We start from the raw sequence: 23,028 nt of genomic DNA, 5'->3' as shown, positions 1-23,028 counted from the left end.
ACTCCAAGGTTATGACCCAATAATGACCTCCCCTTTCCACTCTCAATTGCTTTTGACCTACTCCATTAAGTAAAAAGAAATAACCTAACAGAAGGGTAACCAGATCACTGCTACCACACCAAGGAAACAGGCAGGCTTTGGGATGCTCTTCTTTAATCTCTCTATCCACAGAGCCTTCATTTTAATTTGCAAAATTGAACCCAGATCGAGAGCAGTAAAGCCTGAATACGGTAAATATTCATGCCTCAGTGATCTAGAGTGGCTCCATTACGTTTCAGAGATTGGGAGAATTACCTTTTGGATTATGTATATTCATGGGCTGATTTTTATTTGAGATATAATATTACTCACATTGGGCTACATGTCGCACATTCTACCAAAACCAGCCTTCTCACAAAGCTCCAAGTGTTCCTTACACGTAAAAGTTTTACTTCTTTACCCTATAGTTTCCTCCCTTTTATGCTTTTCAAAGACTGGTAGTAAACAAATTTCTTTTAAAGAAGAAGAAGAAAAAAAATCCCAGTAGAAGTTCTTCTATAAAACCTTTCAACCCTGTGTTTACTGTGATATATTCTTTTGCATGTGACTTTGAAGTCTTCAGATAAAAGTATTATTATTGTTCTAAACCTAAATCTCTTTGGAAAAAAGAATTCAGTTCATTCTCTTGGAAGAAAAAAATTCCAGACAGCCTTTTCTTTAACCTATCATTTTGCATTGGTTTTGACTTCTTTTTGGATTTTTTTTCTTTGAAAATTTTTTATCGAAATATTTTTGATAAGTTGCAGAAATTTTAATTGGCGTATATGTTAAGCTTATTCCGTGTCATAGTTTTACTATGGGTCTGACATTCTTTGCCTAGATACTTGCTGGCTAAACTCATTGGCATTATATTATGCTTTTAAAAATGCATACTTTGTCATCTGTAGTGATAGATGGCACAAGCAGTACTGCTTAATTTAAGGATATTTAAATCTTAAGATTCCTTTTTTGGTTACAAAAAAAGCTATGAGGGATTATAGTTATTTGGAGATGAAAGGATATATAGGAGGTGTCTGGCTTCTGCTTCCTTCCACGTGTCCTTGGAGTGTGGGGATGTCTTCCCTACCTACAGCCCCAAGCGTTCAACAGGTGCGGCTGTCATGCTCTTCTGGCCAGAGGAATAAAGGGGCTGTGGTCCTCCCCATGCGAATAGATTCACCCAAATCTAGAAGACACAATGCAGAGAGAAAGTAAAGGTGCGGTGGGGCTTAGTGCTCTTGGTGTCCCCCTTGGGAATCCCAGGTGGAAGCCAAAGAGTGTATTAAGAACATGTAATTACTGGGAAATACTGCAAGGACAAATCGTGCTTGACCAGCCTGATTGCCTTCGGTGGCGAAACGTAGAGACAGGAAGAGCCATGACTTTAGTAAGGCTTGGGGGGCATCTCTCCCAGCGTTCTCATGTGGAAGCTGGGGGAGATATGGGGGGGGGTTTGGTGGGAGTTGAAAATTGGCTGAAGTGGTTGAGGATGTTGGAAGTTTTGCTGTGAATGGGGAAAATTGCTATGAAATGATAAATATTCTGAAAAAATCAGCCTTTTGCTTTCAAAGACTGGACATTGAGGTTTTTCTTGAGAATTTGGATTGTGACCAATTACGCAGTTGAGTTTCTTATCTGCAGGGAGCCGTAATGCCACATTATATCACAAGGGTGACAAGATGACAGAATTTTACCAAATAAATGCTCCAGTGAGATAGCATACATGCAAACCAGGGTGAATTTAATAGTTTATAGTAAATAATGAATTCGGGGCAATTCAGTCACAGGAAGTAAAGAAATAGAGGACAGATTTCTTATTCAGTGAGCTTTGTCCAGCCTGGGCATGGGATGGATTTCGTTCTGTTGAAAAAAATTTGAGATTATATACTTAAAGGCTGCAGTAGAATGCGTAGGCGCAGAAGGTCACTTAACTTTAGCTTTAAAATCTTAATCTTCATACTTGCTAATTTTTGATTTGTGATTGTGTGCATGAATATAGCATTTATGTAATTTAAATTACAGTTACAATATTAAAGCAGAGGAGCATGAGAGTAAGATCATTGACCTGCTGCTTTATTTACTGGGTGCGTAGCCATGGTTTAGATGATGGGAAAGGAATTAAGCGAAACGGATTTTAGTGTTCCTTTTTATATTGCTTTATTCTAGTGTTGCAGTGCAGGCTCTTCAGGCAGTAGTGTTATTTTGTCAGGAGGAGGAATATATCGAATGAAATCTGATAGCACGTGTGTGGCATTACGTGTGGCCACAGTGTTCATATGGCGATGCCCTTATAAACCTCACTTAAAAAAATTAAGAATCATTCTGTGTGAAATAGTTTTTCCTCCAGATGCTATGTTCCTTTCCCACCTGAGGCAAAGCGAGGCCATGTACAAATAATAGATTCTAGAAATAATAAAGATCTTTCAGAAAATTGTTATTAAGCCATATGATCTTGGCAGCGCCTGCAAACTTGGAATTACTTCTCACTCTTTGAGGTTTCTACTCTTTGTAGTTGGTCCTACCTGCTGGTGTGATGTTGACTTGGAAGAGGTGGCTTTCCACAAGCTGAGCACGGGCAAAGTTTGCATCGTGTGATTGTGTTCAACAACATGCTGTCTGCAGCTCCTGTTTCAGCTCCATTTTATGCTGTTCTGAAATCCTGGTTGAAGATCTGGAACTAATGTTTCTCAGTGTTCACCGAGATATGACATGAACCCCAAAGGCATCTCAGAATTAAGAAAATATTCCATATCTTAACTTTTAAAATAAAAGATTTTTCTATTTATTGGGATGGAGGATGTGGATGGAGTAGGGCAGAGATCTTGACTCGTGATTTCTGAAAGCTCGTTGTTGCTCTCTTGTGCCTTCACAGCCTAGGTGCCCTTTGGATGCTTTCAAACAGGAATGGTTTGCTGCCTTCGCTAAACATATTGCTGCTTACTCACGTATAGGACTCAGCTTTGCTTGCGAATGGTCATCCCCCATAAAGCAAAGAATTTGTCATGCTTCATGTTTAGAAGAGAATTTATGAAAAGATCTGTTGGCGTGTAAGAGCAGTCTTATGTCTGAATTAGAGTTTTGTTGAGTTTCAGTGTACGTGCATAGACAAGGGTTGGCTGAAACCTAAAAATTGTGATAGCCTTTCAGGCATGCGGGCTGCATTTTTTTTGACAGCGTAGCTTGATGTCCTGTGACCACCAAGAGATGGTACTGGAAGCAATTCTTTATTTGGATTTGAAGTAGAGCAATAAGGAGGAAGGCAGTCCTTAGTTTGCTGCTCCTCTTCAGCTGTAGGCAGGCATTTCTACTGGAGGATATTAAGGTGGTGTTTCTTGTATTTGGCACTCTGCTGCCGTGTATGGTCACCTCTCAAGGATGCTGGTTCAGGCAGGCTTTGCTCTTGATGCATTTCTAAACCTCAGGGCTGAAACAGTGCTTTCTTAGTTTATCTGTTCTTCTCCCTTCTTGGATGTAAGTTTAAAGATGCAGCTCTTCGCAGCTGGACTCAGAGGTGCGATCTTTATTTTAGACTGGCTGGAGTCCTCCGCATCTGAAGCGAGGTCTTTTTTGTAATACATATATAATACTCCTTTTATAAACACTGCATTTATAATCAGTATTTTCTCTAATAGGTTATTAAGACTAATTATTTTAATGTTGCAGTTTCTCATCAGTATTACAGGGAAGTATGGTTGCTGTATCTTTTAAATCAGAAAGACGCACTCACAACAGCAGGATGACTAGGTTCTTATCTGAAGAAGCTATGAGCAATGGCATATGGTTGATAACTTAATGGAAGTTGGATAAATAAAGGAAAAGAAGCTCTGACATATCAGGGGAAAAAGTCATTAGTGGACTTTTTCTGTATCCTGATTTCTATTAGTCTGTACTAAACTGCTTTGAAAATCGTAGTGGGCTTTTCCTTTGGTCTTCAAATAATGGGTTCTCGTCTTATATTGAATGCATTTGTTTTCTCAAGGGCTGAACTGTTTGGGTGCTTTTGGTTTTTGTTTTGCATTTTTTTAATCTGTATTTGAACACAAATTTCTTATTTCTCGCTCTTTATAGACCTTTACATAATGCTTTAAGAACATTACTGTGACTATACAAATAAAATTTAAAAAGCGAAGCAAATCCCTTTGCAAATGATGTAAGATTTCAACACATGGCTCCTGATGAGATACAATCAGTTCCCTTGTGCCATTATTAGAAAACAAAATGTGAGTGAATTTTTTAGCAAAGCTTGTAGCAAGTTTTATAATGGTATCCAAGTTTTCCGTGTTTACCTACATTGTTTGCATGCAATAAGGTCTGACTCTTTGAAGTTGCACTCAATATTGTACACTTTGTTTTGCATCTAAATGCCCAGTTCCCCAAAGGAAGAGTAAAATATGTCTCTCTCTAGTGGATTGGTAAAAAGGGCCTTGCATTATTTTCATGGACAAGATCAGATAGAAGCTGTTTTACAGACAGCGTTTTGAGGACAAAACCTAGGTGCTTGAAATAAATGCAAAGAAATGCCAAAGGTATTGGTCATAGCTGGTCTCAGGTGGGAATTCCTATTGCTCAGGACAGAATGCTCTGAAGTATTTAACCTCATTCTGTTGGTAAATGGGTGGACGGAGCGATCCAACCCCAGCTCCCCGCTTGAAACTTCCGTCGTTGTAAACCTAAAGAAAATATGGGGAAGTTTAGAACTGTACTATAACTCGTGGGGATCCCTTACGCAGGGAAACTAGAGATGCATAAGAGAAACAAATTGAATACTGGGGGCCAGTTGCATCCTTTTCAGTGCTTCCAGGTTTGTATTTTAAAGGCCAGACAAAACAGAGATGAATTTTAGTTATGTACTTCGGTCTTTTGAAGAAAAAAACCCCTACATTTGGAGTATTTTAAACCACGGACAAATGTCTCTGTCAGTCGGGGTCAGAGTGAAATGGGATGAAATATTGTACTGATGTTCATGGTCTGCTCAGAAAACAGGAAGCTGGTGATTTAAAGCTACTCTGGCTCTTGTTATTTGATCCAGTGGGTGCAGATCAACTCACTGATTCACTTCTCTGCTGGTTCCACGTCTGACCTTTTGAAGGAAATGCAATTCCAACTCGGTTCTCGTGTGATCTGATCCACCTCCCCAGTCACCTAAGCGCACTCTGGCATCGTTCTGCGCAGAGTCTGATTCCTACGTATGTTAAGCTCTTGGAGCAGAGTTTGTGATCAGTTAAGATGCTGTGCCGTAAACTCCTTTTACAGTTGATTATGGTACTGAGAACATGTAGGAAAAAGAGGAATGGGCTTGAATGTGTCCTTCACATTTACTTTTTTTTCCGATACGTGTATGGGAACTTTAGGTGCCAGAATAGGTACCACGAATATAAGGGGAAAACCTATTTACATTTAAAACAAATATAGATGGGCTGATTAAATCATTTGTGAGATACTAGATAGGTCAGCAAGAAGTGCTGATTTTCAGTAGGCTGAGCAGTGCCACATCTTTCCCTTCACATGACTGAGGACGAGCAGACCTGTCTGAAAGCCAGACCCAGCTACAAAGAAATTGGGTGATTCTTAAAGCTCTGGTGAGCGTGGCCGGGGTGGGGAGCCGCCTCCTCTGAGAGAGTTTCAGGCTTCTCAAGTAATCTGCTTTGTTTGGGGAGAAAAAGCTTTACTTTACTCGATTCTGTGAATTTTCAGGGTTTTTTTTTTTTGTTTTTAATTAGGATACTGTTTTCTGAAAGCGAATTAGTCAGGATCCAAGGCTTTTCTTGAAACTTGCGTTGGAGACTGTGAGGACCATCAGCAACGTATGAACGGGAGCCATCCTGTTAAAGCCTCCTGCAACACTGGAAAATACTCCTGTATGGATACTCCACGCAAAGTTTTTCCCGCACATAGGAACCAAAGCGAGCTTTTGTCATTTAAAGTGACACTTTATAGCTGTATACTCTTTCTAATGTAGCTTAACACTGAGAAATGTGGAAGAACACACCTAGTATTCCGATACAAGCCAGATTTGTATGCCATGGTGGAGAACTGCAAATCTCATTGAAAAAGTTTAATTGTGTGAAGTGAATATTTTAAAAGTACTTGTTAATTCTCCTTCTGATGGTTGTTTATGGGCTGCATGTCAGATACATCAATTTGAGTTAATTCGAGTGAGTAGGCATAGTGCTTTTGAGGAATGTTTCATAGATTCCTAATTAAAAGCTAAGATGTATTCTGAGTATACGCATGCAAGAATAGGTATTTTTAAAAACAATTTTTATTCTTTAATGTTATCTGAGTTCTCTGAAAGATGTTTCAGAGGAATGTACGTTCAGGCCGTTTTAGAGACTGACAAATGTTCTGTAATAATTTCACTCAACTGTTTAGGTGGGTAGTTTCTAAAAAGTAGTATTATGAACTGGAATATTAGTAATAAAGTAAAGAATCTTTGTGGCTTTGTTTTAAGGTAGAAAACTGCATAGGTCTTTTCGTGTGTCTTCCAGTTTTGCATTGGGGAGCAACAGGGATGGAAGACTCCTTAGTTCTTGTCATTTTATTGGTTGTAGACGGTGGAAGATTTACTGCTAGCCTTATTGCATAGGAAATCACAGAAGTCTTTAAACCCCTGTGGTTTGGGCTGGTACTTTTGATATGGTGATTTCGATCTTGTAGCGCTTGTTTATTTCTTTGGAACGCATACGTTTAGAAAATATTTTTCCTTTTTTTTTTTTTCTTTTAAATCCTTAAACATTACTTGTATAAGCAGTGTTGCAACTATCACAATGATTGAAAGTGGAGAGGGAGGGGTAGGTTATAGTGAATGAAAGAAGGTTGATTCAAGCCACTGTACTCCCAGCCTTTGGGGTACGACCCAAGTTGTGTAGTGAGCAGAGAGGTGGGGGCAGATACTAAATTGTTGCTCCCTGATCCATCTAGACAGGTTGTACTGCCGCGGAGGCTTGGCTAAAGGGATAATGAGTATGTATTTGGGTATAAAAATGCTTGCAACTGAAATCCTAGTGAGTGTTTAGAATACCTTTTTGAGTCTGTTCTGACGTTTATTAAGATCGTACCAAACTATTTTGGTCAGGGCTTTTTAGTGAGGGGTTTTCCTCTTACGTGAACACACCTCTTGATCATCTTCTCATAATATTTTCTGGATTCTTGGAGAATCCACAGGCATTCATGTGGCATTTGATCTGAAAAATGTTGCAATAATAATTTATTATAATCTGAAAAAGGGCATTTCTTTTGGGTTTGGTTAGCAGCCAGAGATCCAGGGAACCCAAACAATATTTGTAGTGGTGAAGCTCGTGGCCATTGTTATTTGTATAATTACGATTTCAGGAAGGAATACAGGATTTCTGTTGTTTTGTAGAAGCTGTGCAGCTGCTAGATTTTTTTTCCACGTTTTAAAATCAGCTTTCTGTATATGCCTGTGACCATTTTTTGCTGACTTATTTGGAGAACTCTTTATATTCCAACTACTGAAGGTTTTCGTTCAGCCAATAGACTTTTCATCTACTCCTCTATTTTGATTTAAGTTTCTGCAATTTGTTCCCCTCTGAGTCTTTCTTTCTTCCTTTTTTTTTTTTTCCTACAGTCTTCTCTTAGCGTTGCTTGATTTGGTGGTGTTGGGAATAGACATACAAAGATTTGCTGGCAGCCAAATAATCTGTCCTTCATATAGGGCAGCAGGCTTTGTGAAAATCCATTTTGTTTCTACTTATGCATTGCATCCAAGATGCAGAAAAAAGCAGGTATTTTTAGTATTATCCTGTGAGTAAATGATTCTGTGATTAAAATTAATAAAGTTAACTTCTCTAGACTGTTCCGAGTTGTGTAGCTTAGATGATGTGCTCCAAGCTGTGTGACGTACTGAGGATGAAGCCCAGATCTGCCGAGTCCAAACTTTTGGGTTGGGATTCTCTTCATCAGTGCTTGCGTGTTTTTTGTTTCTTACTTTTGGGAGTTAGAAGACAAATGGGGTAGGTTAGAATTAGAAGATGGGCTGCTAAGGGGCAGGCAGTGGTTGGAGATCGATTTGAGAACAGTTCCAGCTGAGTAGGACAGGTACTAATGGCTTGAATGTTGAGAATTGCACAGTAGCATTTGTGAACCTTTTTGATAGCTGTAGAATCCTTACTAAGAAAAGGGAGAGAGAAAAAGAAGTGCCGAGAGTTGAGATGTATTCTAGCAATGTTGTTCTGTGTGCATTTACAGTATAATCTATTGTATATTGATAAAGGCATACTAAAGAAACGATTGCTGGAATGGAGCATTCCCCTGGAGAGTTCAGTTCTTGGATCTGAATTTTGAGGTTTCAGCCCTTCAAAAATTCCATTCTTCTCTTCTCCTTGATAACTCCTTGAAATAACGCAATAGTAAGCTCATTAAGGTCAAAATTTTATAGCATCTGGGAAGAGCAAAATAAATTTTTTAGTATAAGTGGTGGCCAGTGCGGCAGTTTCTCTATGATAATCCTAACAGGTGGAACCCCACATTTTAGGGAGAGGGATGCTGGCCGTATATTTATGAACATTCAAATCTTTGCAAAAAAATCTTTGAGGACTTTTTTTTTTTTAAATATATGGGATGTCCTAGAGTAGGAGATGGTAGATTTTTGTATTACTAGTTATTTTGCAGTGATAGTTTACAGGATTTCATTGTGCTCAATGTTGTACAAATACGTTATAGAGAAAGGTTTTTTTTGTTATGACTGTTTTACAGTTGAAATCAACCAAGTCAAAGTAGTGTATGAAACAATTTTCATAGAAGGGGGGGGAAAACAGTCATATAGGTGCATGGATGGGTTTTGTAGTGCTACATTTTTGATGGTGCGGGTGCTTGGGGCAGTATGTTGAGTAAGCTGTTTCGTGGTGTGGGTATATCTGCTGATTTGCAGATAGTATGTTTTGCAGCACAGATGATGCAAATACCAACATAACTGTGCCCATGATAATCTTACAGTTTTATGAACAGAAGTAGAATAAACTGAGAGACTCAAACCTGTGGTAACTGTAAATGATGGGGTACGTTCTCAGTCTGTTCAATTCCTGCTTTTTGAGTTGTGGCCTCTTCTAGGAGGTCAGTCATCGTACAAGACAGCGGGGTGCGATATGTGGCTTTGTGCTTGCGATGCCCTTGTGTGCAAAAATGGCTTCATTTTCTTTTTTCTTGCTCTTTCCTCAATAGGTGACGAAGAAAGTCAAGTCCATGCAGATGTTCCATACTCCTGTGAGTTACGCTATGCAGGGTGACAGAGTAGGTATCTGTGTAACCCAGTTTGATCCCAAACTGCTAGAACGAGGCCTGATTTGCACCCCAGAATCACTTCACACCATCCATGCTGCAATAATTTCCCTGAAGAAAATCCAGTATTTTCGAGGAGCTCTTCAGACGAAGGCCAAGTTCCATATCACAGTTGGTCATGAAACAGTTATGGGAAGAGTGATGTTTTTCAGTCCAGCCCCTGCCGACTTCAATGAAGAAATTCAAGAAAATGTTTTTGATTTTGAAAAAGATTATCTTTATCAAGAGGAGTATCTGTCCAAGGACTCAAATTCTTCAGAGGAGAACAAAGAAAATGACCAGGCAGGAGAAGTCCAACTCCCAAGACAACAGTGGGCTTTGCTAGAGTTTGAAAAACCAGTCACTTGTCCTAAACTCTGCCTTGTGATCGGCTCCAAGCTGGATACAGATATTCACGCAAATACCTGCAGGTTGGCGTTCCATGGGGTACTGCTCCAGGGCATGGAAGACAAGAACTACATGGAGACTTTCCTTCCAAAGCTGAAAGTGTACAAACTGAAGCATAAAGAAGGACAAGTGGAAAGGGTAAGCTGTCTTTTTAATGCTGTACGTGGCAAGGGGAAATACTTGTTCCGTGTAACTGCGTATATTCGCGGGCTACAGAATTTTCACTGTTATGTTCCAGAGTCTTTATACGCGTTTTTCTTATGTTTGTGTACCTGGTGTATTGCATCTTGTCTGCTTGCAAACAGTCAGAAATCACTGCTTTAAAAGTGACTAGTTTATTCAGCTCAATGCAATCAGTGCTGAGTAATTTCATGCTGATTTTTCATTGATCCTTTTGATGTCTAGCCACTCTGCTCTGCCTGCAAACTTGCTTTGTTTGTTTACCTTCCAAAGTGCCTCATCTCTTCTCTTCCCAGTTGACAGAACTTCCAGCTTTCTATTGACATATTTGATGTAGTTATTCTGCAGTACATTGAAAATGTAAAGACAGTGTTAAACAAATAAAAAGTAGCATTAGATTAAATAACACGAAGATCGTTATTAATTCTTTTATGCATTTTTCACACTTTATTAAATATGAACCTCAATTATTAACATTTATTTTAGTAGGCAAAAAGAATCTCCTGCAAGGTGCCTTACATAGCTATAGAATGGCTGAAGTTGGGATCAAGCTGATGACGTGGAGAACTTGGAGCCTTTGGTTAATGCATGTTGTTTCTGTGTTGCAGAGGCGTTGACCTGCTGTCGTGTATGTGCTTGACCCGCCTCATTGGCAGAAACCAGAGATGCTTTCTGGAGGAGTTAGCGTCTAGAGTAAAAGTTAGCTGGGAATTTTTACTGTCCCTTCAGAACGAATAGATACACTTGGTATAGTGGCCTGGTATCATTACATTGCCATCACAGGTTCAATTTTGGAGGTGGTTATCTTTCGGTGGTCAGTGGAGAACCATTTCTTTATAGATCCCATATTGGAATTTTTCATGATGAATGGTTTAGGTGGAGATGTGCAATGTATAATCCAGTTGCCTACCCCTAAATGAGCACAGTTGAGGTAAACTTCAGCGAATGTTTACTTGATGTATTAGTGCGGTAGGTATTTTATTAACTTTTGGATAAAGAACTATTAATTTTTATTTTCCTAATCCAAAACCCGATTGTTTGAACAAAACGTTTAGCATTCTTTCTTCTTTTCAAAATTCCATAGAGCTGTGTTGAGTAAAGCATAGTATCTCTCCTTGCTCTACTACAGGAGGCTGAACACTTCGCATACCTTACGATGCTTGCAATTTATAATGCAGACTTCTTGAATGTTTCTTTGTTTGTTTGCTTTACTTATTTAATAGTGAAAAATAAACCAAGATCCCTGTCAGGGCATGATTTTTGATTAGGGAGGTTCTTTTCCAAATGGCTCACTACATCAATTGGTCAAACAGGCAATTTGTATCCTTTTCTCTGAGGTCTCTATGTTGCTGTTTTAGCTTAAAAAAAAAAAAAAAAGACATTTTTCCTTCTAATTTCCACTACTAACTTTGGAGGCTGTTCTCTTCAAAGGCACTACGGACCGGTGGTGGTGTGTTGGGGTTTTGGATGCCAATTTTAACTCTAGGAAGGCAGGCAGTGAGGAGGAGGATAATTTAGCTTTCCGAAATTTTTTTCTCTATTAATATGGGTTATACGGGATGCCCAAAATCAGCAGTCACTCTTCAAAATTTTGCCAGCAGGTGTAGCGTTTCCTTTGAAATGGTCGACTGCCTTTCTCTTTGGCTGACGGTGATGTTGAACCAGAACAACAGGTACAAAGTATTCTGTCCTCTAAGCTGCAGAGAAGCTCTAGACCAAATGCTCTCGAGCTGTCTGAACTCCTGAAACGTTTATCCTTATCTCTGCTAAAAACTGACTCACTGGTGCATGGCCCATGCCACTAATATCCAGCGAGACCTGGCTTACCAACTCCTTTTGTTTCTCTGTGGCTGTAGGAATATGAACGAGAGCAGAAGTCTGTGTGACCCCTGGAGACACACGTGCTGCTTGCGTTGTGTTGAGCTGAAATGAACGGGGCTCAGATTCTTTCTCTATTTTTGCTCCCAGTGCATGGCACTAGCCTGTGGGAGTTGAAAACTTGCAGACTACAAACTGCGCGAGTGTGCCTTGTCTGACTGGGTTAACAGAGTTTGCTTTTAGCCTCGGCTGTGCTTTGTTAATTGTTGTTTTGTGTTATTTTCAAATCCTTTGCTAGTTCACGTATTCTGCTATTGATTTTACTGTGTAAATAATGGAATAACATTAATCAAATTACACATTTTATTTTCTGGTCTAGAAAATAACCAATGAGTGTGGGCTGTTTAATATTTGACTAACAGAGTAATATATGAGACTGATATATTAGTGAACTGTATTGATACTTTCCCATGCTTTTTAAAATATGTAGCTGGGGGGGTTTATTATTTTATCCCATCTGTATCTGTCTCACAGTGGCCCTTATATATGGGCCTTGATCGCTGTCTATATGAATGCTAATTGGCCTTGTAAATGAACAGTTGCTGTCGAATAGTCTGTCTCAAAGTTAGGTTTGTTTTCCGGTCGTGCCTCCTGTGGTACCGTAGATACTCTCGGTGGGTATTTTCCCTGATGTTTGCCAAAAGGAGAGTGGAGCAAATGCCATAAGAAAAGCTCACGACGTAAAGTCACAGGGACACGCGGGGACCTGGGAGAGATGGTGGGAAGAGGATTGTGCCAGTTATAAAGGACCTGCTGGGGGAGTGTTTACAGCATTAGCTGAGGTAGCTACTATTAAGTCTGTGCTTTTGCCGAGCAGAGAGCAGCAGGAACAATTGGGTGGTACAGTGACTTATTTTAGTACACAAAGTCGCTAGCTAATAGAAAATCTGAATCAGCTGGTCCCACCCTGCTGCTGATGGATGGCTGGAGATTAGGATCGCTGAATTTAGGGTGTCTATTCTTGGCACTGATACAGGAAAATTTCTTTCTCTGTTGAGCAAGGAAGCTCCCCCCCTCCTCACCTTCCCTGGGGAGGCATAAAAATAATAATAATTAAAAAATACACGTTACCTTCACGAGAAAGGAACTTTTCCTCCAGAGAATACTGCTGGGGAAAATTAGCTTCATAGTTTCCTGAAAGGCTGGGAGAGAGGGAGGCAGAGGCACGTACCGGCCGCCTTCCCGGGTTCAGCAGGGGCTGGAAACACGCTCTCGGAACCGGACTGTGAGTGGAATTCAATAGTACCCGTCTGTAAAACACCGCAGCTAGTCTGATGTGGGCTCTCCTAAGCCCCCTGCTTGCTGCTAGAATTAAAATAAATTCCCTGCAGTTTAACTACCAGTTTACCCAGGAGAAATCAGGCATTTATGGTTTGGCTTTTTGTTCCTATTCTGATTAATTTCAGAGCACCGATGGAATAGGAAGAATTGTAAATTCATTAAGTTTCAGCATCGCAGTACTTTTCTGCCCCTTGTGCATGGCACCCCCCTGGATTTTAGGTTTATTTTTTTTAATAAAATAGAATTTATTCTCAAAGATTTTTTTGGCTCTCTAAGAGCAAGTGTGACATTTTTGCTGTTTCACATAGAAATCAAGTCTATGAACTGGGTCAACACTATGTTTTAAAAAGGTAAAAAAAGCCATGCTTAAACTAGCAATTGGTCTTGAATTAGTATATTTTAGTGAAAAGTCATGCCGAAGCTTCCTGGTTTTTCTCATCTGCTCAAATGATGGTAAATATTCTAGAAAAATTCAAGTACCCTTGCACTTCTTTGTACTGCTCACTGTTCCCTTTTGGTATCTTGCCTCTTTAATGCTCAGACTTGAGTGGAGCACTGGGAGTGAAGGAATCAAAGCTTCGCTGCTGATGTTCACCAGGATCTTTGAATTTACCTGTCTGCAGCCTATCCTTGAGCCTCTCTCTTCGCATCCTTGCTTATTTATCCACTGATTTTTTTTTTTAATGTATTACTGTAGTATCTGAGAAATTTGGCTTTAAAACATTTAGCATCTGGCTTGTTGGTTAAGGTAGTGTTGTCTGAAATGCTTCACAGTGCAGGAAAATTGCTTCTAACCAGGATGGGGCATTTGGGGGTCTGCACCTCTGCTGGCGTTGCATCTTGGTTGTGAAAAAGTTGCACGATTCAAACTGGAGTTAGGATTTTAGCTGGTGTTTTTGAATTGTTGTATAAGCGTGTGGATGCTCCTGTTTTGCTTTAGTCCAGATTTGTTTTGGGGTTAGGGTAAGTCTTTAGGAGTTAGTTTCAAGGAAAATTAAAAATCTGCTATTCCCTCAGAACTAAGAGGGCACTGGCAAAGGTTTATACTTGCTGAACTTGATGGTTTAAAAATGATGTGAAATACTAGTCCAGTTTTCTCTGGAAAAGAGAGACTTGAGACAGGGGAGAAGTTCAGTAGAAGGATCTGTCGAGCATCTTTCTGGCGTAATTATGTGGAGGCAGAGACTGTTGCCGCCTGGACACTTTATTTTTGCAAAACCTTGGCTGCCTGACAAATGTACTTTTGATAGGAAAAAGAGCTGGGCTGGCAACAAGTGGCTTGTACTGATAAAAATGTAAAAGCAGGTCTGAGAGGGCTATTGTGAACACCAGTGTCATTTTAAGGAGCGTGATGCGGGAATCTTGGTGAAGAAAGGGAAAATGAGATGCTGTGGAGAAAGTTTATCCCTCTGAATTGGCATACAGGGGTGGCTGTGAATGTGGGCTTGCTAAACTGCATCAGGTCAGCAGCCCCTGGAGTCGGAGACAAGCAAATTATGAAGACAAACAGCAACTGTGTTGTCCTTGGTCATGTGCTTCTGGAGACAGGCTGCTCACCAGGCAGCTCTTCACCGTTCCCTGGGTAGAGAGACTTGTATTAACCCTAACTCCACCTCCGAAATACCTTCCTCTCTGAATTTACTTGTACGCAGCACTGCACATTAATTCTAGTCTGACTCATGAGGCACTTAGTTCCTGGGATAAATCCTTTGTATTTGCCACGTTATTTGCTCTTTGGCTTCCATGGGCATATACAGGTTGAGCGCAGTGAGCTTCAACTGAAAGGTGAACCGTAGAGGTGCATCGTGCTTTCCTGTGTGACTCAGATATTCTGCCTATTTTGAAAGTGTTTGCACAAGCAGGATTTATCTTAGGATGGTTGCCACGGGGTCCTATTGTTGAGGATGCTCGTAAATCAGTAGTGCTCTCGCAGAAACAAAAGGAGAAGAAAAACTTCTGCCCTGCTGGCGTAGTGCAAGCTGCACCTCCTGCGCTTCCAAGCCTGTGTAGTGAAAAATATATGCACATCTCAGCTGCAATTGTTTCCCATTTTAAGCACGGCAGAATGTCTTCCTACGAGAACAGGCTTGTTGTTCCTAAAAATACTTTCTCTGTGTTCCTCTCACATTAAGAAGAATTAATTCTCTCTGTCTGTTTTGAAGTTCTTAATGTATTTTTCTCATTGTTTGCCTTGCTCTTAGGCCTTACTTATTTGATGGCAATCACATTGCACTGGGTTGTTCATCAGTTTCATGTGTCACAGCCGTGGGATGTTGTAGTTTTATTTGTAGCCACTCTGTTCCCAAGTTTTGTAGGTTCCTGGATAGTGAGTTTTGTCATGGAGCTTGTTCTCGTGGGGACTGAAGCCATCGTGTAGCTTAGTGTGCTTAGATTCTGGAGGATGGAAGAATCACTTATTGCTTAATAACAGCATGTTACTAATTGTTTGAATATTGGTGCGATCTAAGCGTCCCCAAGGAGAAAAGTATTGCTGCAGGAGCAAGATGTGAAAGCAGGGTAAGTTATCAAGATCGTTACCAGAGTATCTCTTCTCAAGCTCGAATGGAAGAGAAGAAGCTTATCTTTCAGCATCTTTTAGAAGAAGGTCTTGGGTGGGTTGTTCGGTTTTGGGTATTGTTTTGGTGGGGTTTTTTTGTCTTCTTACAGTAGGATAACAAGAGCTGCGTCAGAGCAAGCGCGTTACCTGAGTGGTCGAAGGCACCATTGCTTAACAGATTTTTCTGGCCTTTCAGAAGAAGGATGGGATATTGAGTACTACTAAGTAACTACAGGAAACTTGAGAAAATAATATTTAGATTTGTTGATAACCAGCAATGACTCAGACTATCCTTTAGGGAGCTAGACATTTTGAAAAGCAGTGGTTGTGAAAATGGCATTTTTTAATAATTATCAGCCATATCTTGTCTCTTAATTCCTTATGGCTTTTATGAGTGAAGACACCAACATTTAGTTTACATGTCAAGTATACAGTAGCTCAGCCACATGCTTAACTAAACTGCCAAAGGAGGGTACAAAGGAGGAAAAATTAACTTGTCTGTGAGTGAATGGGACCATCCAATGTGGCTCACTGAGGGGATGAGACCAGACTTCTGGGGAGGCGGTAAGTTAATACGGGAATGCCAGAGTATTCCTGTCTGGAAAGATTCCGGAGTTAGTGGATCATGTGTGAGCAGCAGTGGTACTTTTTTTACTGAATCCTTTCCAGATATCTTATCGGTAATATTAGAATTTGTTTCACAGAGTTGTGCCTGTGCACTGTGTTTAAAATACTTGCCACAGAAATACTGTTCCTTGAATTTTGTGTTGCACGGTTGCAACCCTGCTAGGAATGAAGAGAAGTAAATTTTTTCTTCTCAGATTCTTCCATCTAACTTTTTTTCTAGCTAAAGGATGTTTCAGTGGCTTACCTAGAGCTAACGTTTCATCGGCCGTTTTCTTATAGTGGCACTGTAGTTCCAGCAGGATAGCAAGTAAAGCGCTGCCTCAGCCAGGCAACGACGCTTTCTGGGTGACTGATGTGTGCAGGCTGATATGGGCACAAAGAGAGTAACAAGACCAAACCGTGCAGTGCAAACTGACGGAGTGCTGCCGGCAGGCACAGGCAGTGACCTGGGCTGTCTGCATAACCTGCTGTGGCTCGGGCTGGGAGAAGTGGGTGGATGTCACCCCATCTACTGTAAACACGCAGACGCCACAATTAATATTTTTCCTGCTTTGAAGTCTGAACATGAGTTTGTTTGGTTCTGCTTGGCTGCTGATGGTATGCTAAATACAGTAATAATACAGAGATGAAGGCAATCAGGTGAATAAAAGTGCACAGCACGTTTGCTAGTTAAAATGCACTGTAAAATAGGAATATAAAAGATGCATTTATTTATTGGCTTTTGTTTAGTTTTTGAGTAAAAGGGTTTGAGCAGCTTAGTGGGGAAAAGGGAAGGGAGACCTGTATGCTCATTAAACAGAAATACTATTTCTGTTAAACAGTACTGTGAAGAGGGTAGTGGTGTTTACTGACTGACACGACATACGGATTAACACAGCAGAATAAATTTGTCATAAAAGTGTACCAGCTAAGTCACAGGATCTGCTTGCTTGCTCATATGATAAGACTGGTATTTTGTTCGCTCACCAAGGAAAGAATGGTTTGCTCCATGTGACTCGGTAGTAGAATTTTGCAAGGTTTGAGTAACACCTATGGTTATTATTTATATTATTAAATTTAAAATACAGACATGCTTTTGGGTCTTACAAGTGTATGGACAGCTGGTCTTGATTTTTCTGAGGTTGTGTAAGAGTCACCTGTGGGGGAATCGGTTTGTCAGCAAGGCAACCAATACACCATTTTATTTATTGGATACAAAAATAAATTAAGAATGTTACTTACGTTGCAAAATCAAGCACTTGAAAGTTAGGAAATACCAGATTTACAGTTGCCTATGCAACATTAATTCTGTTCCCCTGTGCTTTTACCCTGTGCACTTAATAAGGCAGGGTTCCTGTGAAATTGTTTTGGATGTGGTCATGTAAAGAATATATCATGGGGCATATCAAAGAGGGACAGGAATAAGGTTGTATGGACATCTGGCATTTCTTAACTTCTTAAGTGCCCAATTTTGCAACTTAAATAGCTTAGGCTTTATATAAATGTAATTTCCTAGGCATTCTTAAAGTAAAAAGGTAAAGTAAAACTAAACCTACATATTACTGAACTGTAGCCATGCCTCTACCGTACACCTTCACTGGGATTGGAGTCACAAACATTGGTCAGCGTGGCACAGACTTGTGGTGTTTGATGCCACAGGCCTTGTCAGCCAAATGGCAGAAGGAAATCGTTACCCGAGAGAGATGACGGACTGCTGGGCTTTGGGCAGAGGATCCACACACTGGAGTTAGAGAACATTAGGGGAGGGAACAGACTTGGGATGTTTGTATGTCGGTGTGGGGCCTTCTGACGGGGATGCAGGTCTGTGTCGGGTCAGCCCTCTCCTCTCCCTCGGCTTCGGCTGCTTCAGGCAGCTCTTCGCAGGCCTGTCCTCTTTGCCTGCTCAATTCCCAGGGAGGGTTTTGCAGGCCTCTGTTCTTTGTTCCTCTCTGCCCTCCCCAAGCTATTTGTGGGCAGTTTCCTTTAGAAACAAATTAACTTACTGTCACTATACTTGACCTACTGCTACGTGCCAGATCTGTGCACTGTTCCAAGTGACACTTGACGGGTCTCGCTGATGTTTCCTTTTGGACGTTTAAGGTCTCAGAACCTGAAGTCGCCACAGTTAAAATACTTTAAAATAGTTGAAGAAAGTGCCTGAGTGTTCTTAAGTCATGGAGATACCACCAGAGTCCTCCTGGCTGCTCAGAACCGCAGCCTGAGAGGAGCCCTCTCCAGCTTGGCAGTCTTCTCCGAGTCAGGTCAAGACTCCTGCATCTACGGATCTTCTGCTCTACAGAACAGCCTCTTTTCTTGGTTTGTGCTTTGATAGTGAAGATTACAGGGGTTTTAATCTTTAACACTTCAAACCAGGGCTGGTTGGTCTGGAGATGGAGGGTCCCGAGCAGTATCTTATGCAGTAACGGTTTGTAGCCTCCTCTCTTCCCTCTCTAAGTTGCTTTTCTTACGTAAAGGGAACACAGCATAGATTGGTGTAAAGATTAACAAAATCGTGACATCAACCAGTTTCTTTTTACTTAGTAAAATGAACGTATTCTGAACTAGGCTGTATCAGGAATTTAGTGCCTGTGGGTTTTTTGGGATTGAGCCTTTCTAAACTTCAAATAGAGGTGAAGGGAACTTGCACTGTAAAGTTGTATAATGAAGTTCATGGCCTGTGTGTACCCTGCGTGTGCCTGGAGAACGCTGACTGGTATGTATAGAGCTTTTAAAATCTAAACCGTTCTGGTTATGCAGTTCTTACTCATTGTTCTGAGCCGATACTAAAAGTTCCTTTTCCGCTCCTGTGGAACCTTTTGACCAGGTTATAGTGATGGCAAAATGCTCGGCAGAGGGAAGGGCATTTATGGCTGCTGGTTAGAAATTCTCAAATACAACCGTGCCTTTACTGAGAAAGGAAGAGAAGGGCAGAGAAAGGAAGATGTTTCTTGGATACAAGAAGCACAGGCTGGGGAGAGATGGGTTAGAAACGTCTGAAAACCAAAGCTAGCGGATATGCAGAGATGTCTGTGGGATGGCTTCTTGCTCTATTAAAACAGCAGTAATGAGACGTGAAGTACTGAAGGAGATGAACACTTCCTCTCCGTTCCTTCCTCCTGGATGGATGGTCAAAGGCAGAAGTTTAGTTTGTTCGCTTGGAAGGTGGTGAGAAAAAAGGTCTTTAGAGCCCAGCACACAACTGAAAGCTTCTAGTGCTGGAGGGAATTGCAGAAAGAAAAGCCTTTAATGCTTTTATGCTGATGTAAGGAAATGGTGTGGCTGACTAAAACATTCTTTCTCTGTACTGAGTCGATCACCTAGTTCTCGGAAACAAACTGTAAGCTAGAGCAGTCTTTGTAGGATCAAAAAAGCTGCAAACGCAATTATTGGTGAAATCCTTTCTCCATCCTTTTTGCGGCCTCATTTGCCGTGATTTTCTCAATGCATGAAGCCATGTTTTAAAAAAGCAGAAAAAGGAATTTGCAGTCTCAAATATTCCCATTTCTGACATAAAAATGGAAAGTGCTTGAAACTGTTTTCTAGAAGTAAATGAGCTGTCACTGATCGCGATGAAGATGTCTCAAGTGTACTTTTTCTAAAGTACAAAAAAGTAATAAAAATACTTTGTATTTTCAGTGTTAGTCATAGGTTCTTTTTGTTTCCTCTCCTGTTGTTTTCTGCTTTGGCTTCAATGGACCATTTGTCGGTTTGCTCAGAATAATCCTCAGACCTGTTTTTAGCCTTCTTAAAAAAAAAATAGTTTTATTTCTGTTTAAAAGCATATAATCTTAGATTAAATCAGAAAAGGTTGTTCTTTCTCTCTGTGTCTCTTTCTAGTAGTTAACATTCAGTGCTTTTACTTTCTTGTATCTTGAATCCTTTCTTATTTCCCGTCTCCTTCTGGCACCGCTTTGTTTTCCTTCTCTGTGTTTCTGTTCTGAGCCCTTTTAGCCCTTTTTTTTTTTTTTTTTTTTTTTTTTCCCCCCCACAGATGTGTTAAGACACGGAGTTATTTGCTCTCAAAATGTGTGTGATGGATTGTTTGAGAGGGTGTTCAGATGACGGTAATTTCTACGTTATCTTAAAAATGAGAGTGGCTTAACAGGCTGGATGGTATAGCTCGCTATCCCTGCTCAAAGCGAAATCCCGTTTTTCCTTGAAATTATACTATGGTTTGCACTGAATGCCAACACGTGTAACACTAACTGTGGTTTTGCAAACAATACGTGGTAGCGTAAGTACTGCTTAGATAGGGAGTGTGAGGTGGTTAATTTTTTTCTGTGAACTACTTGGTATTAGCAAAAGTGTTACGTGCCAGCGATGCACATACTTCACCTATGTTTATAAAGTGCTGTTTACTTTTTTCCTGCAAACACAAAAGCCAAGTGGGAAGGGATATTTCATAAACTCAGTGCTATTGTGTCCTCTGGTCTAAGCCATAAAACAAGAGTAACGGAGACGTTCCCTTTGAACTTGAAATCCCTTTCTAAGCTGCTGATCTAACCTAAGTGAGAGGGGGAGACGATACCAGCCAGAAAATTTTTCTCTTCTGGGTATTTCTCCTCCCGCCTCTTTTCTTTTTTTTTAAAGTCCTTAAGTGAGTTTGATGCTGCACCTCTGCCCATAAATTTAAAAAAATATTATCGTAATGTAGGTCAGTGAACTGAAACGCCACTGTACACCATGGGGGATTAAAGTCAGAGAGGCAGCCCTCTCCCACTCCTACTAGGTCATATGACAATATAAACAAGAAATGCAAGGAGCCTTCAGCTTTTTCTTGCCCTAATCCTTTGTTTATGCAGCACTTAAACTGACTTTTGGGGTCGTCTCTGTCTGGCATTAAAGCCCTAAAGCTTTTTGAAGTTTCCCTGAAGTTAATAAAATTAGTCTGCCCTCATTGCTAGGCCCCTTGCTGCTGCTACAGAGCAGACTGCGTATCCCTTACTGTCTTTGCGGCATTTGGCTTTTTAAGTTAATAATATTTTATAAAAAAAAAAAAGTGTTTGAGAGAAAAGCAGAAAGATCTCCCAAAAGGCTGTTCAGCTAATAGGCAAAGTGATTGCCATTGTAGATGTTCTGAGAACTCAAAGGGGATTAACTTAAAATCCAGCGATTGGAGGTAAATTGCTGGTAAAGTAATTGGAAGTGTTGAGTTTCAGTTGGGGAGAACAACATGCGTTTCTTTTGCCTTTTGACAAAGCAAGACTAAACCAAAATTTTTTCTTTTATTTTTCTAATATGGTCTTAAAGTTGAGAAAATGAGGTTTCCTTCGTAGCAATTGCCTCTCCTTCACCCTTTTATTTTACTGCAAAGATTGATCAGTTATATTAGTTCTTGTTATATTGGGCATTCTCTTATTATTTAGTCTTCGTCAGGGATAAATTGATGATAGGCTAACTGAGGGGGACGGACGACACAGGGTGGGATGTATAGTATTTAGCGTACGAGTCTGAGACTTTGGGTCACAAAAGTTTCAATCCAAACAGCCACAGAGGCAAGTCACTAATCACTTATTATCTCAGCACCCCTAAAGCACTTGTTTTTCTAATGGCCTACGGAGGTGCCCCAGTAATAATGGGGATATGGACAGAACATATTGATCAGCTAAAGGAGGGAATTTTTTAACAGGTTGACCATTAATTAGAGTGAAAGGAACAGTGCAGCTGGAGACCTCAGTTACTTTCCTAAACTGTGTATGCAAGACCAAGACCCTAAAGAGCACATTTACTTATAAAAGATGAGTTTTTTTAAAATCAAAGGTATTAAGTGACTATGGCATACCTCAGTGGTGATAGGTTTTGTTGCTGTCATGACCGTCAATTGTAGGTTATCATTACCAGTTTACTCAGAGGTATGTGGTGCCTGTAACACTTCTTCACAGAAATCATTCTGAGTTTTTTCTGACGGCCCTGCTCGGGAGGCTCTAAACCGAACCATGCTAGCCTACTATGATTGCTCACCCTGTAAGTCCCTTTTAATTAAGTTAAAGATAACTTTGAAGTGCTCTTGGAAAAATAAAAGATGTTTATGTTGTCTTTAAAGTTGGCTTCCTGTGCCATTTTGGGGGGATAACTACAGAAATAATAGATAGATGGAAGATCCTCACTGGAGTGTAAGAGAGCACCTGTACTTCAAACACAGGGGTAAGAAGCACGTTAGCCTGTGGTGGAGGAGAGGAATGTTCAGTTTTGAAATTCTTGTTTTAGGAATAAAAGATTTATAGGAAGAAGTAATATTTTCATTTTACCAGCTACTGCAACTGGAAAAATGAAGAAAGTTTTGAGAATGTAAGTGCTTCTTCAGGTTGGAATTAACAGCTGCTTTTTCTGCTAGTCTTTATTTCAGACCCAAAGAAAGGCAAGTGCCTGCCCGAAAGCTTATCTTCCCCCTCTACCACCACCTGTTACCCATGGCTCTAGTAAAAGACATTTTTCAGTTTTAAATTTAAGGCAGAGGTTGCCAAGTGGTGATACTGCCTTTAATGGTTCACAAGCTATTTTGAAGCAGTGCTTGTTGAGGGAGTGGGAGAGGACAGACACACTAAAAAAAAACAAAACCCAGAAACATGACCTTTTGGGAAAAGATGAGGAGCGGATGTTCAGGCAGCAAACGTTGTGGAGGCATCTGAATGCTTCTGCCCAAAGCCTTGAGTCTGTACCCAGCTGGGAGCAGAGCTGCCTCTACTGTTGTCATCTCATAGAATCATGGAACGGTTTGAGTTGGAAGGAACCTTGAAGATCATCTAGTTCCAGCCCCCCTGCCACAATCAAGGGAAGCCTGCCACTAGACCAGGCTGCTCAAAGCCTCATCCAGCCTGGCCCTG

The 23,028-nt window shown here is 40.5% G+C and overlaps 1 protein-coding gene across 4 annotated transcripts in view; it reads left to right on the top strand.

Annotated features, from left to right (window-relative positions):
• The window catches only part of EEFSEC (eukaryotic elongation factor, selenocysteine-tRNA specific), a 128,192-nt gene that overhangs the window by 61,171 nt on the left and 43,993 nt on the right, over positions 1-23,028 (top strand). For all 4 annotated transcript variants that reach the window (XR_008468658.1, XM_054215908.1, XM_054215910.1 and 1 more), the window contains one exon: positions 9,199-9,840. Coding sequence is in view for 3 of the 4 variants with exons in the window: in XM_054215908.1 (XP_054071883.1) it covers positions 9,199-9,840 (642 nt within the window). In the remaining variant the exon portion in view is untranslated. The remainder of the gene's footprint in view (positions 1-9,198; positions 9,841-23,028) is intronic.

The sequence above is a fragment of the Rissa tridactyla genome, chromosome 10 (assembly GCF_028500815.1).
Source record: "Rissa tridactyla isolate bRisTri1 chromosome 10, bRisTri1.patW.cur.20221130, whole genome shotgun sequence".
Taxonomy (NCBI): Eukaryota; Metazoa; Chordata; class Aves; order Charadriiformes; family Laridae; genus Rissa; species Rissa tridactyla.
Note: the sequence above shows the minus strand (reverse complement) of the source record. Positions and strands in the feature narration are given on the sequence as shown.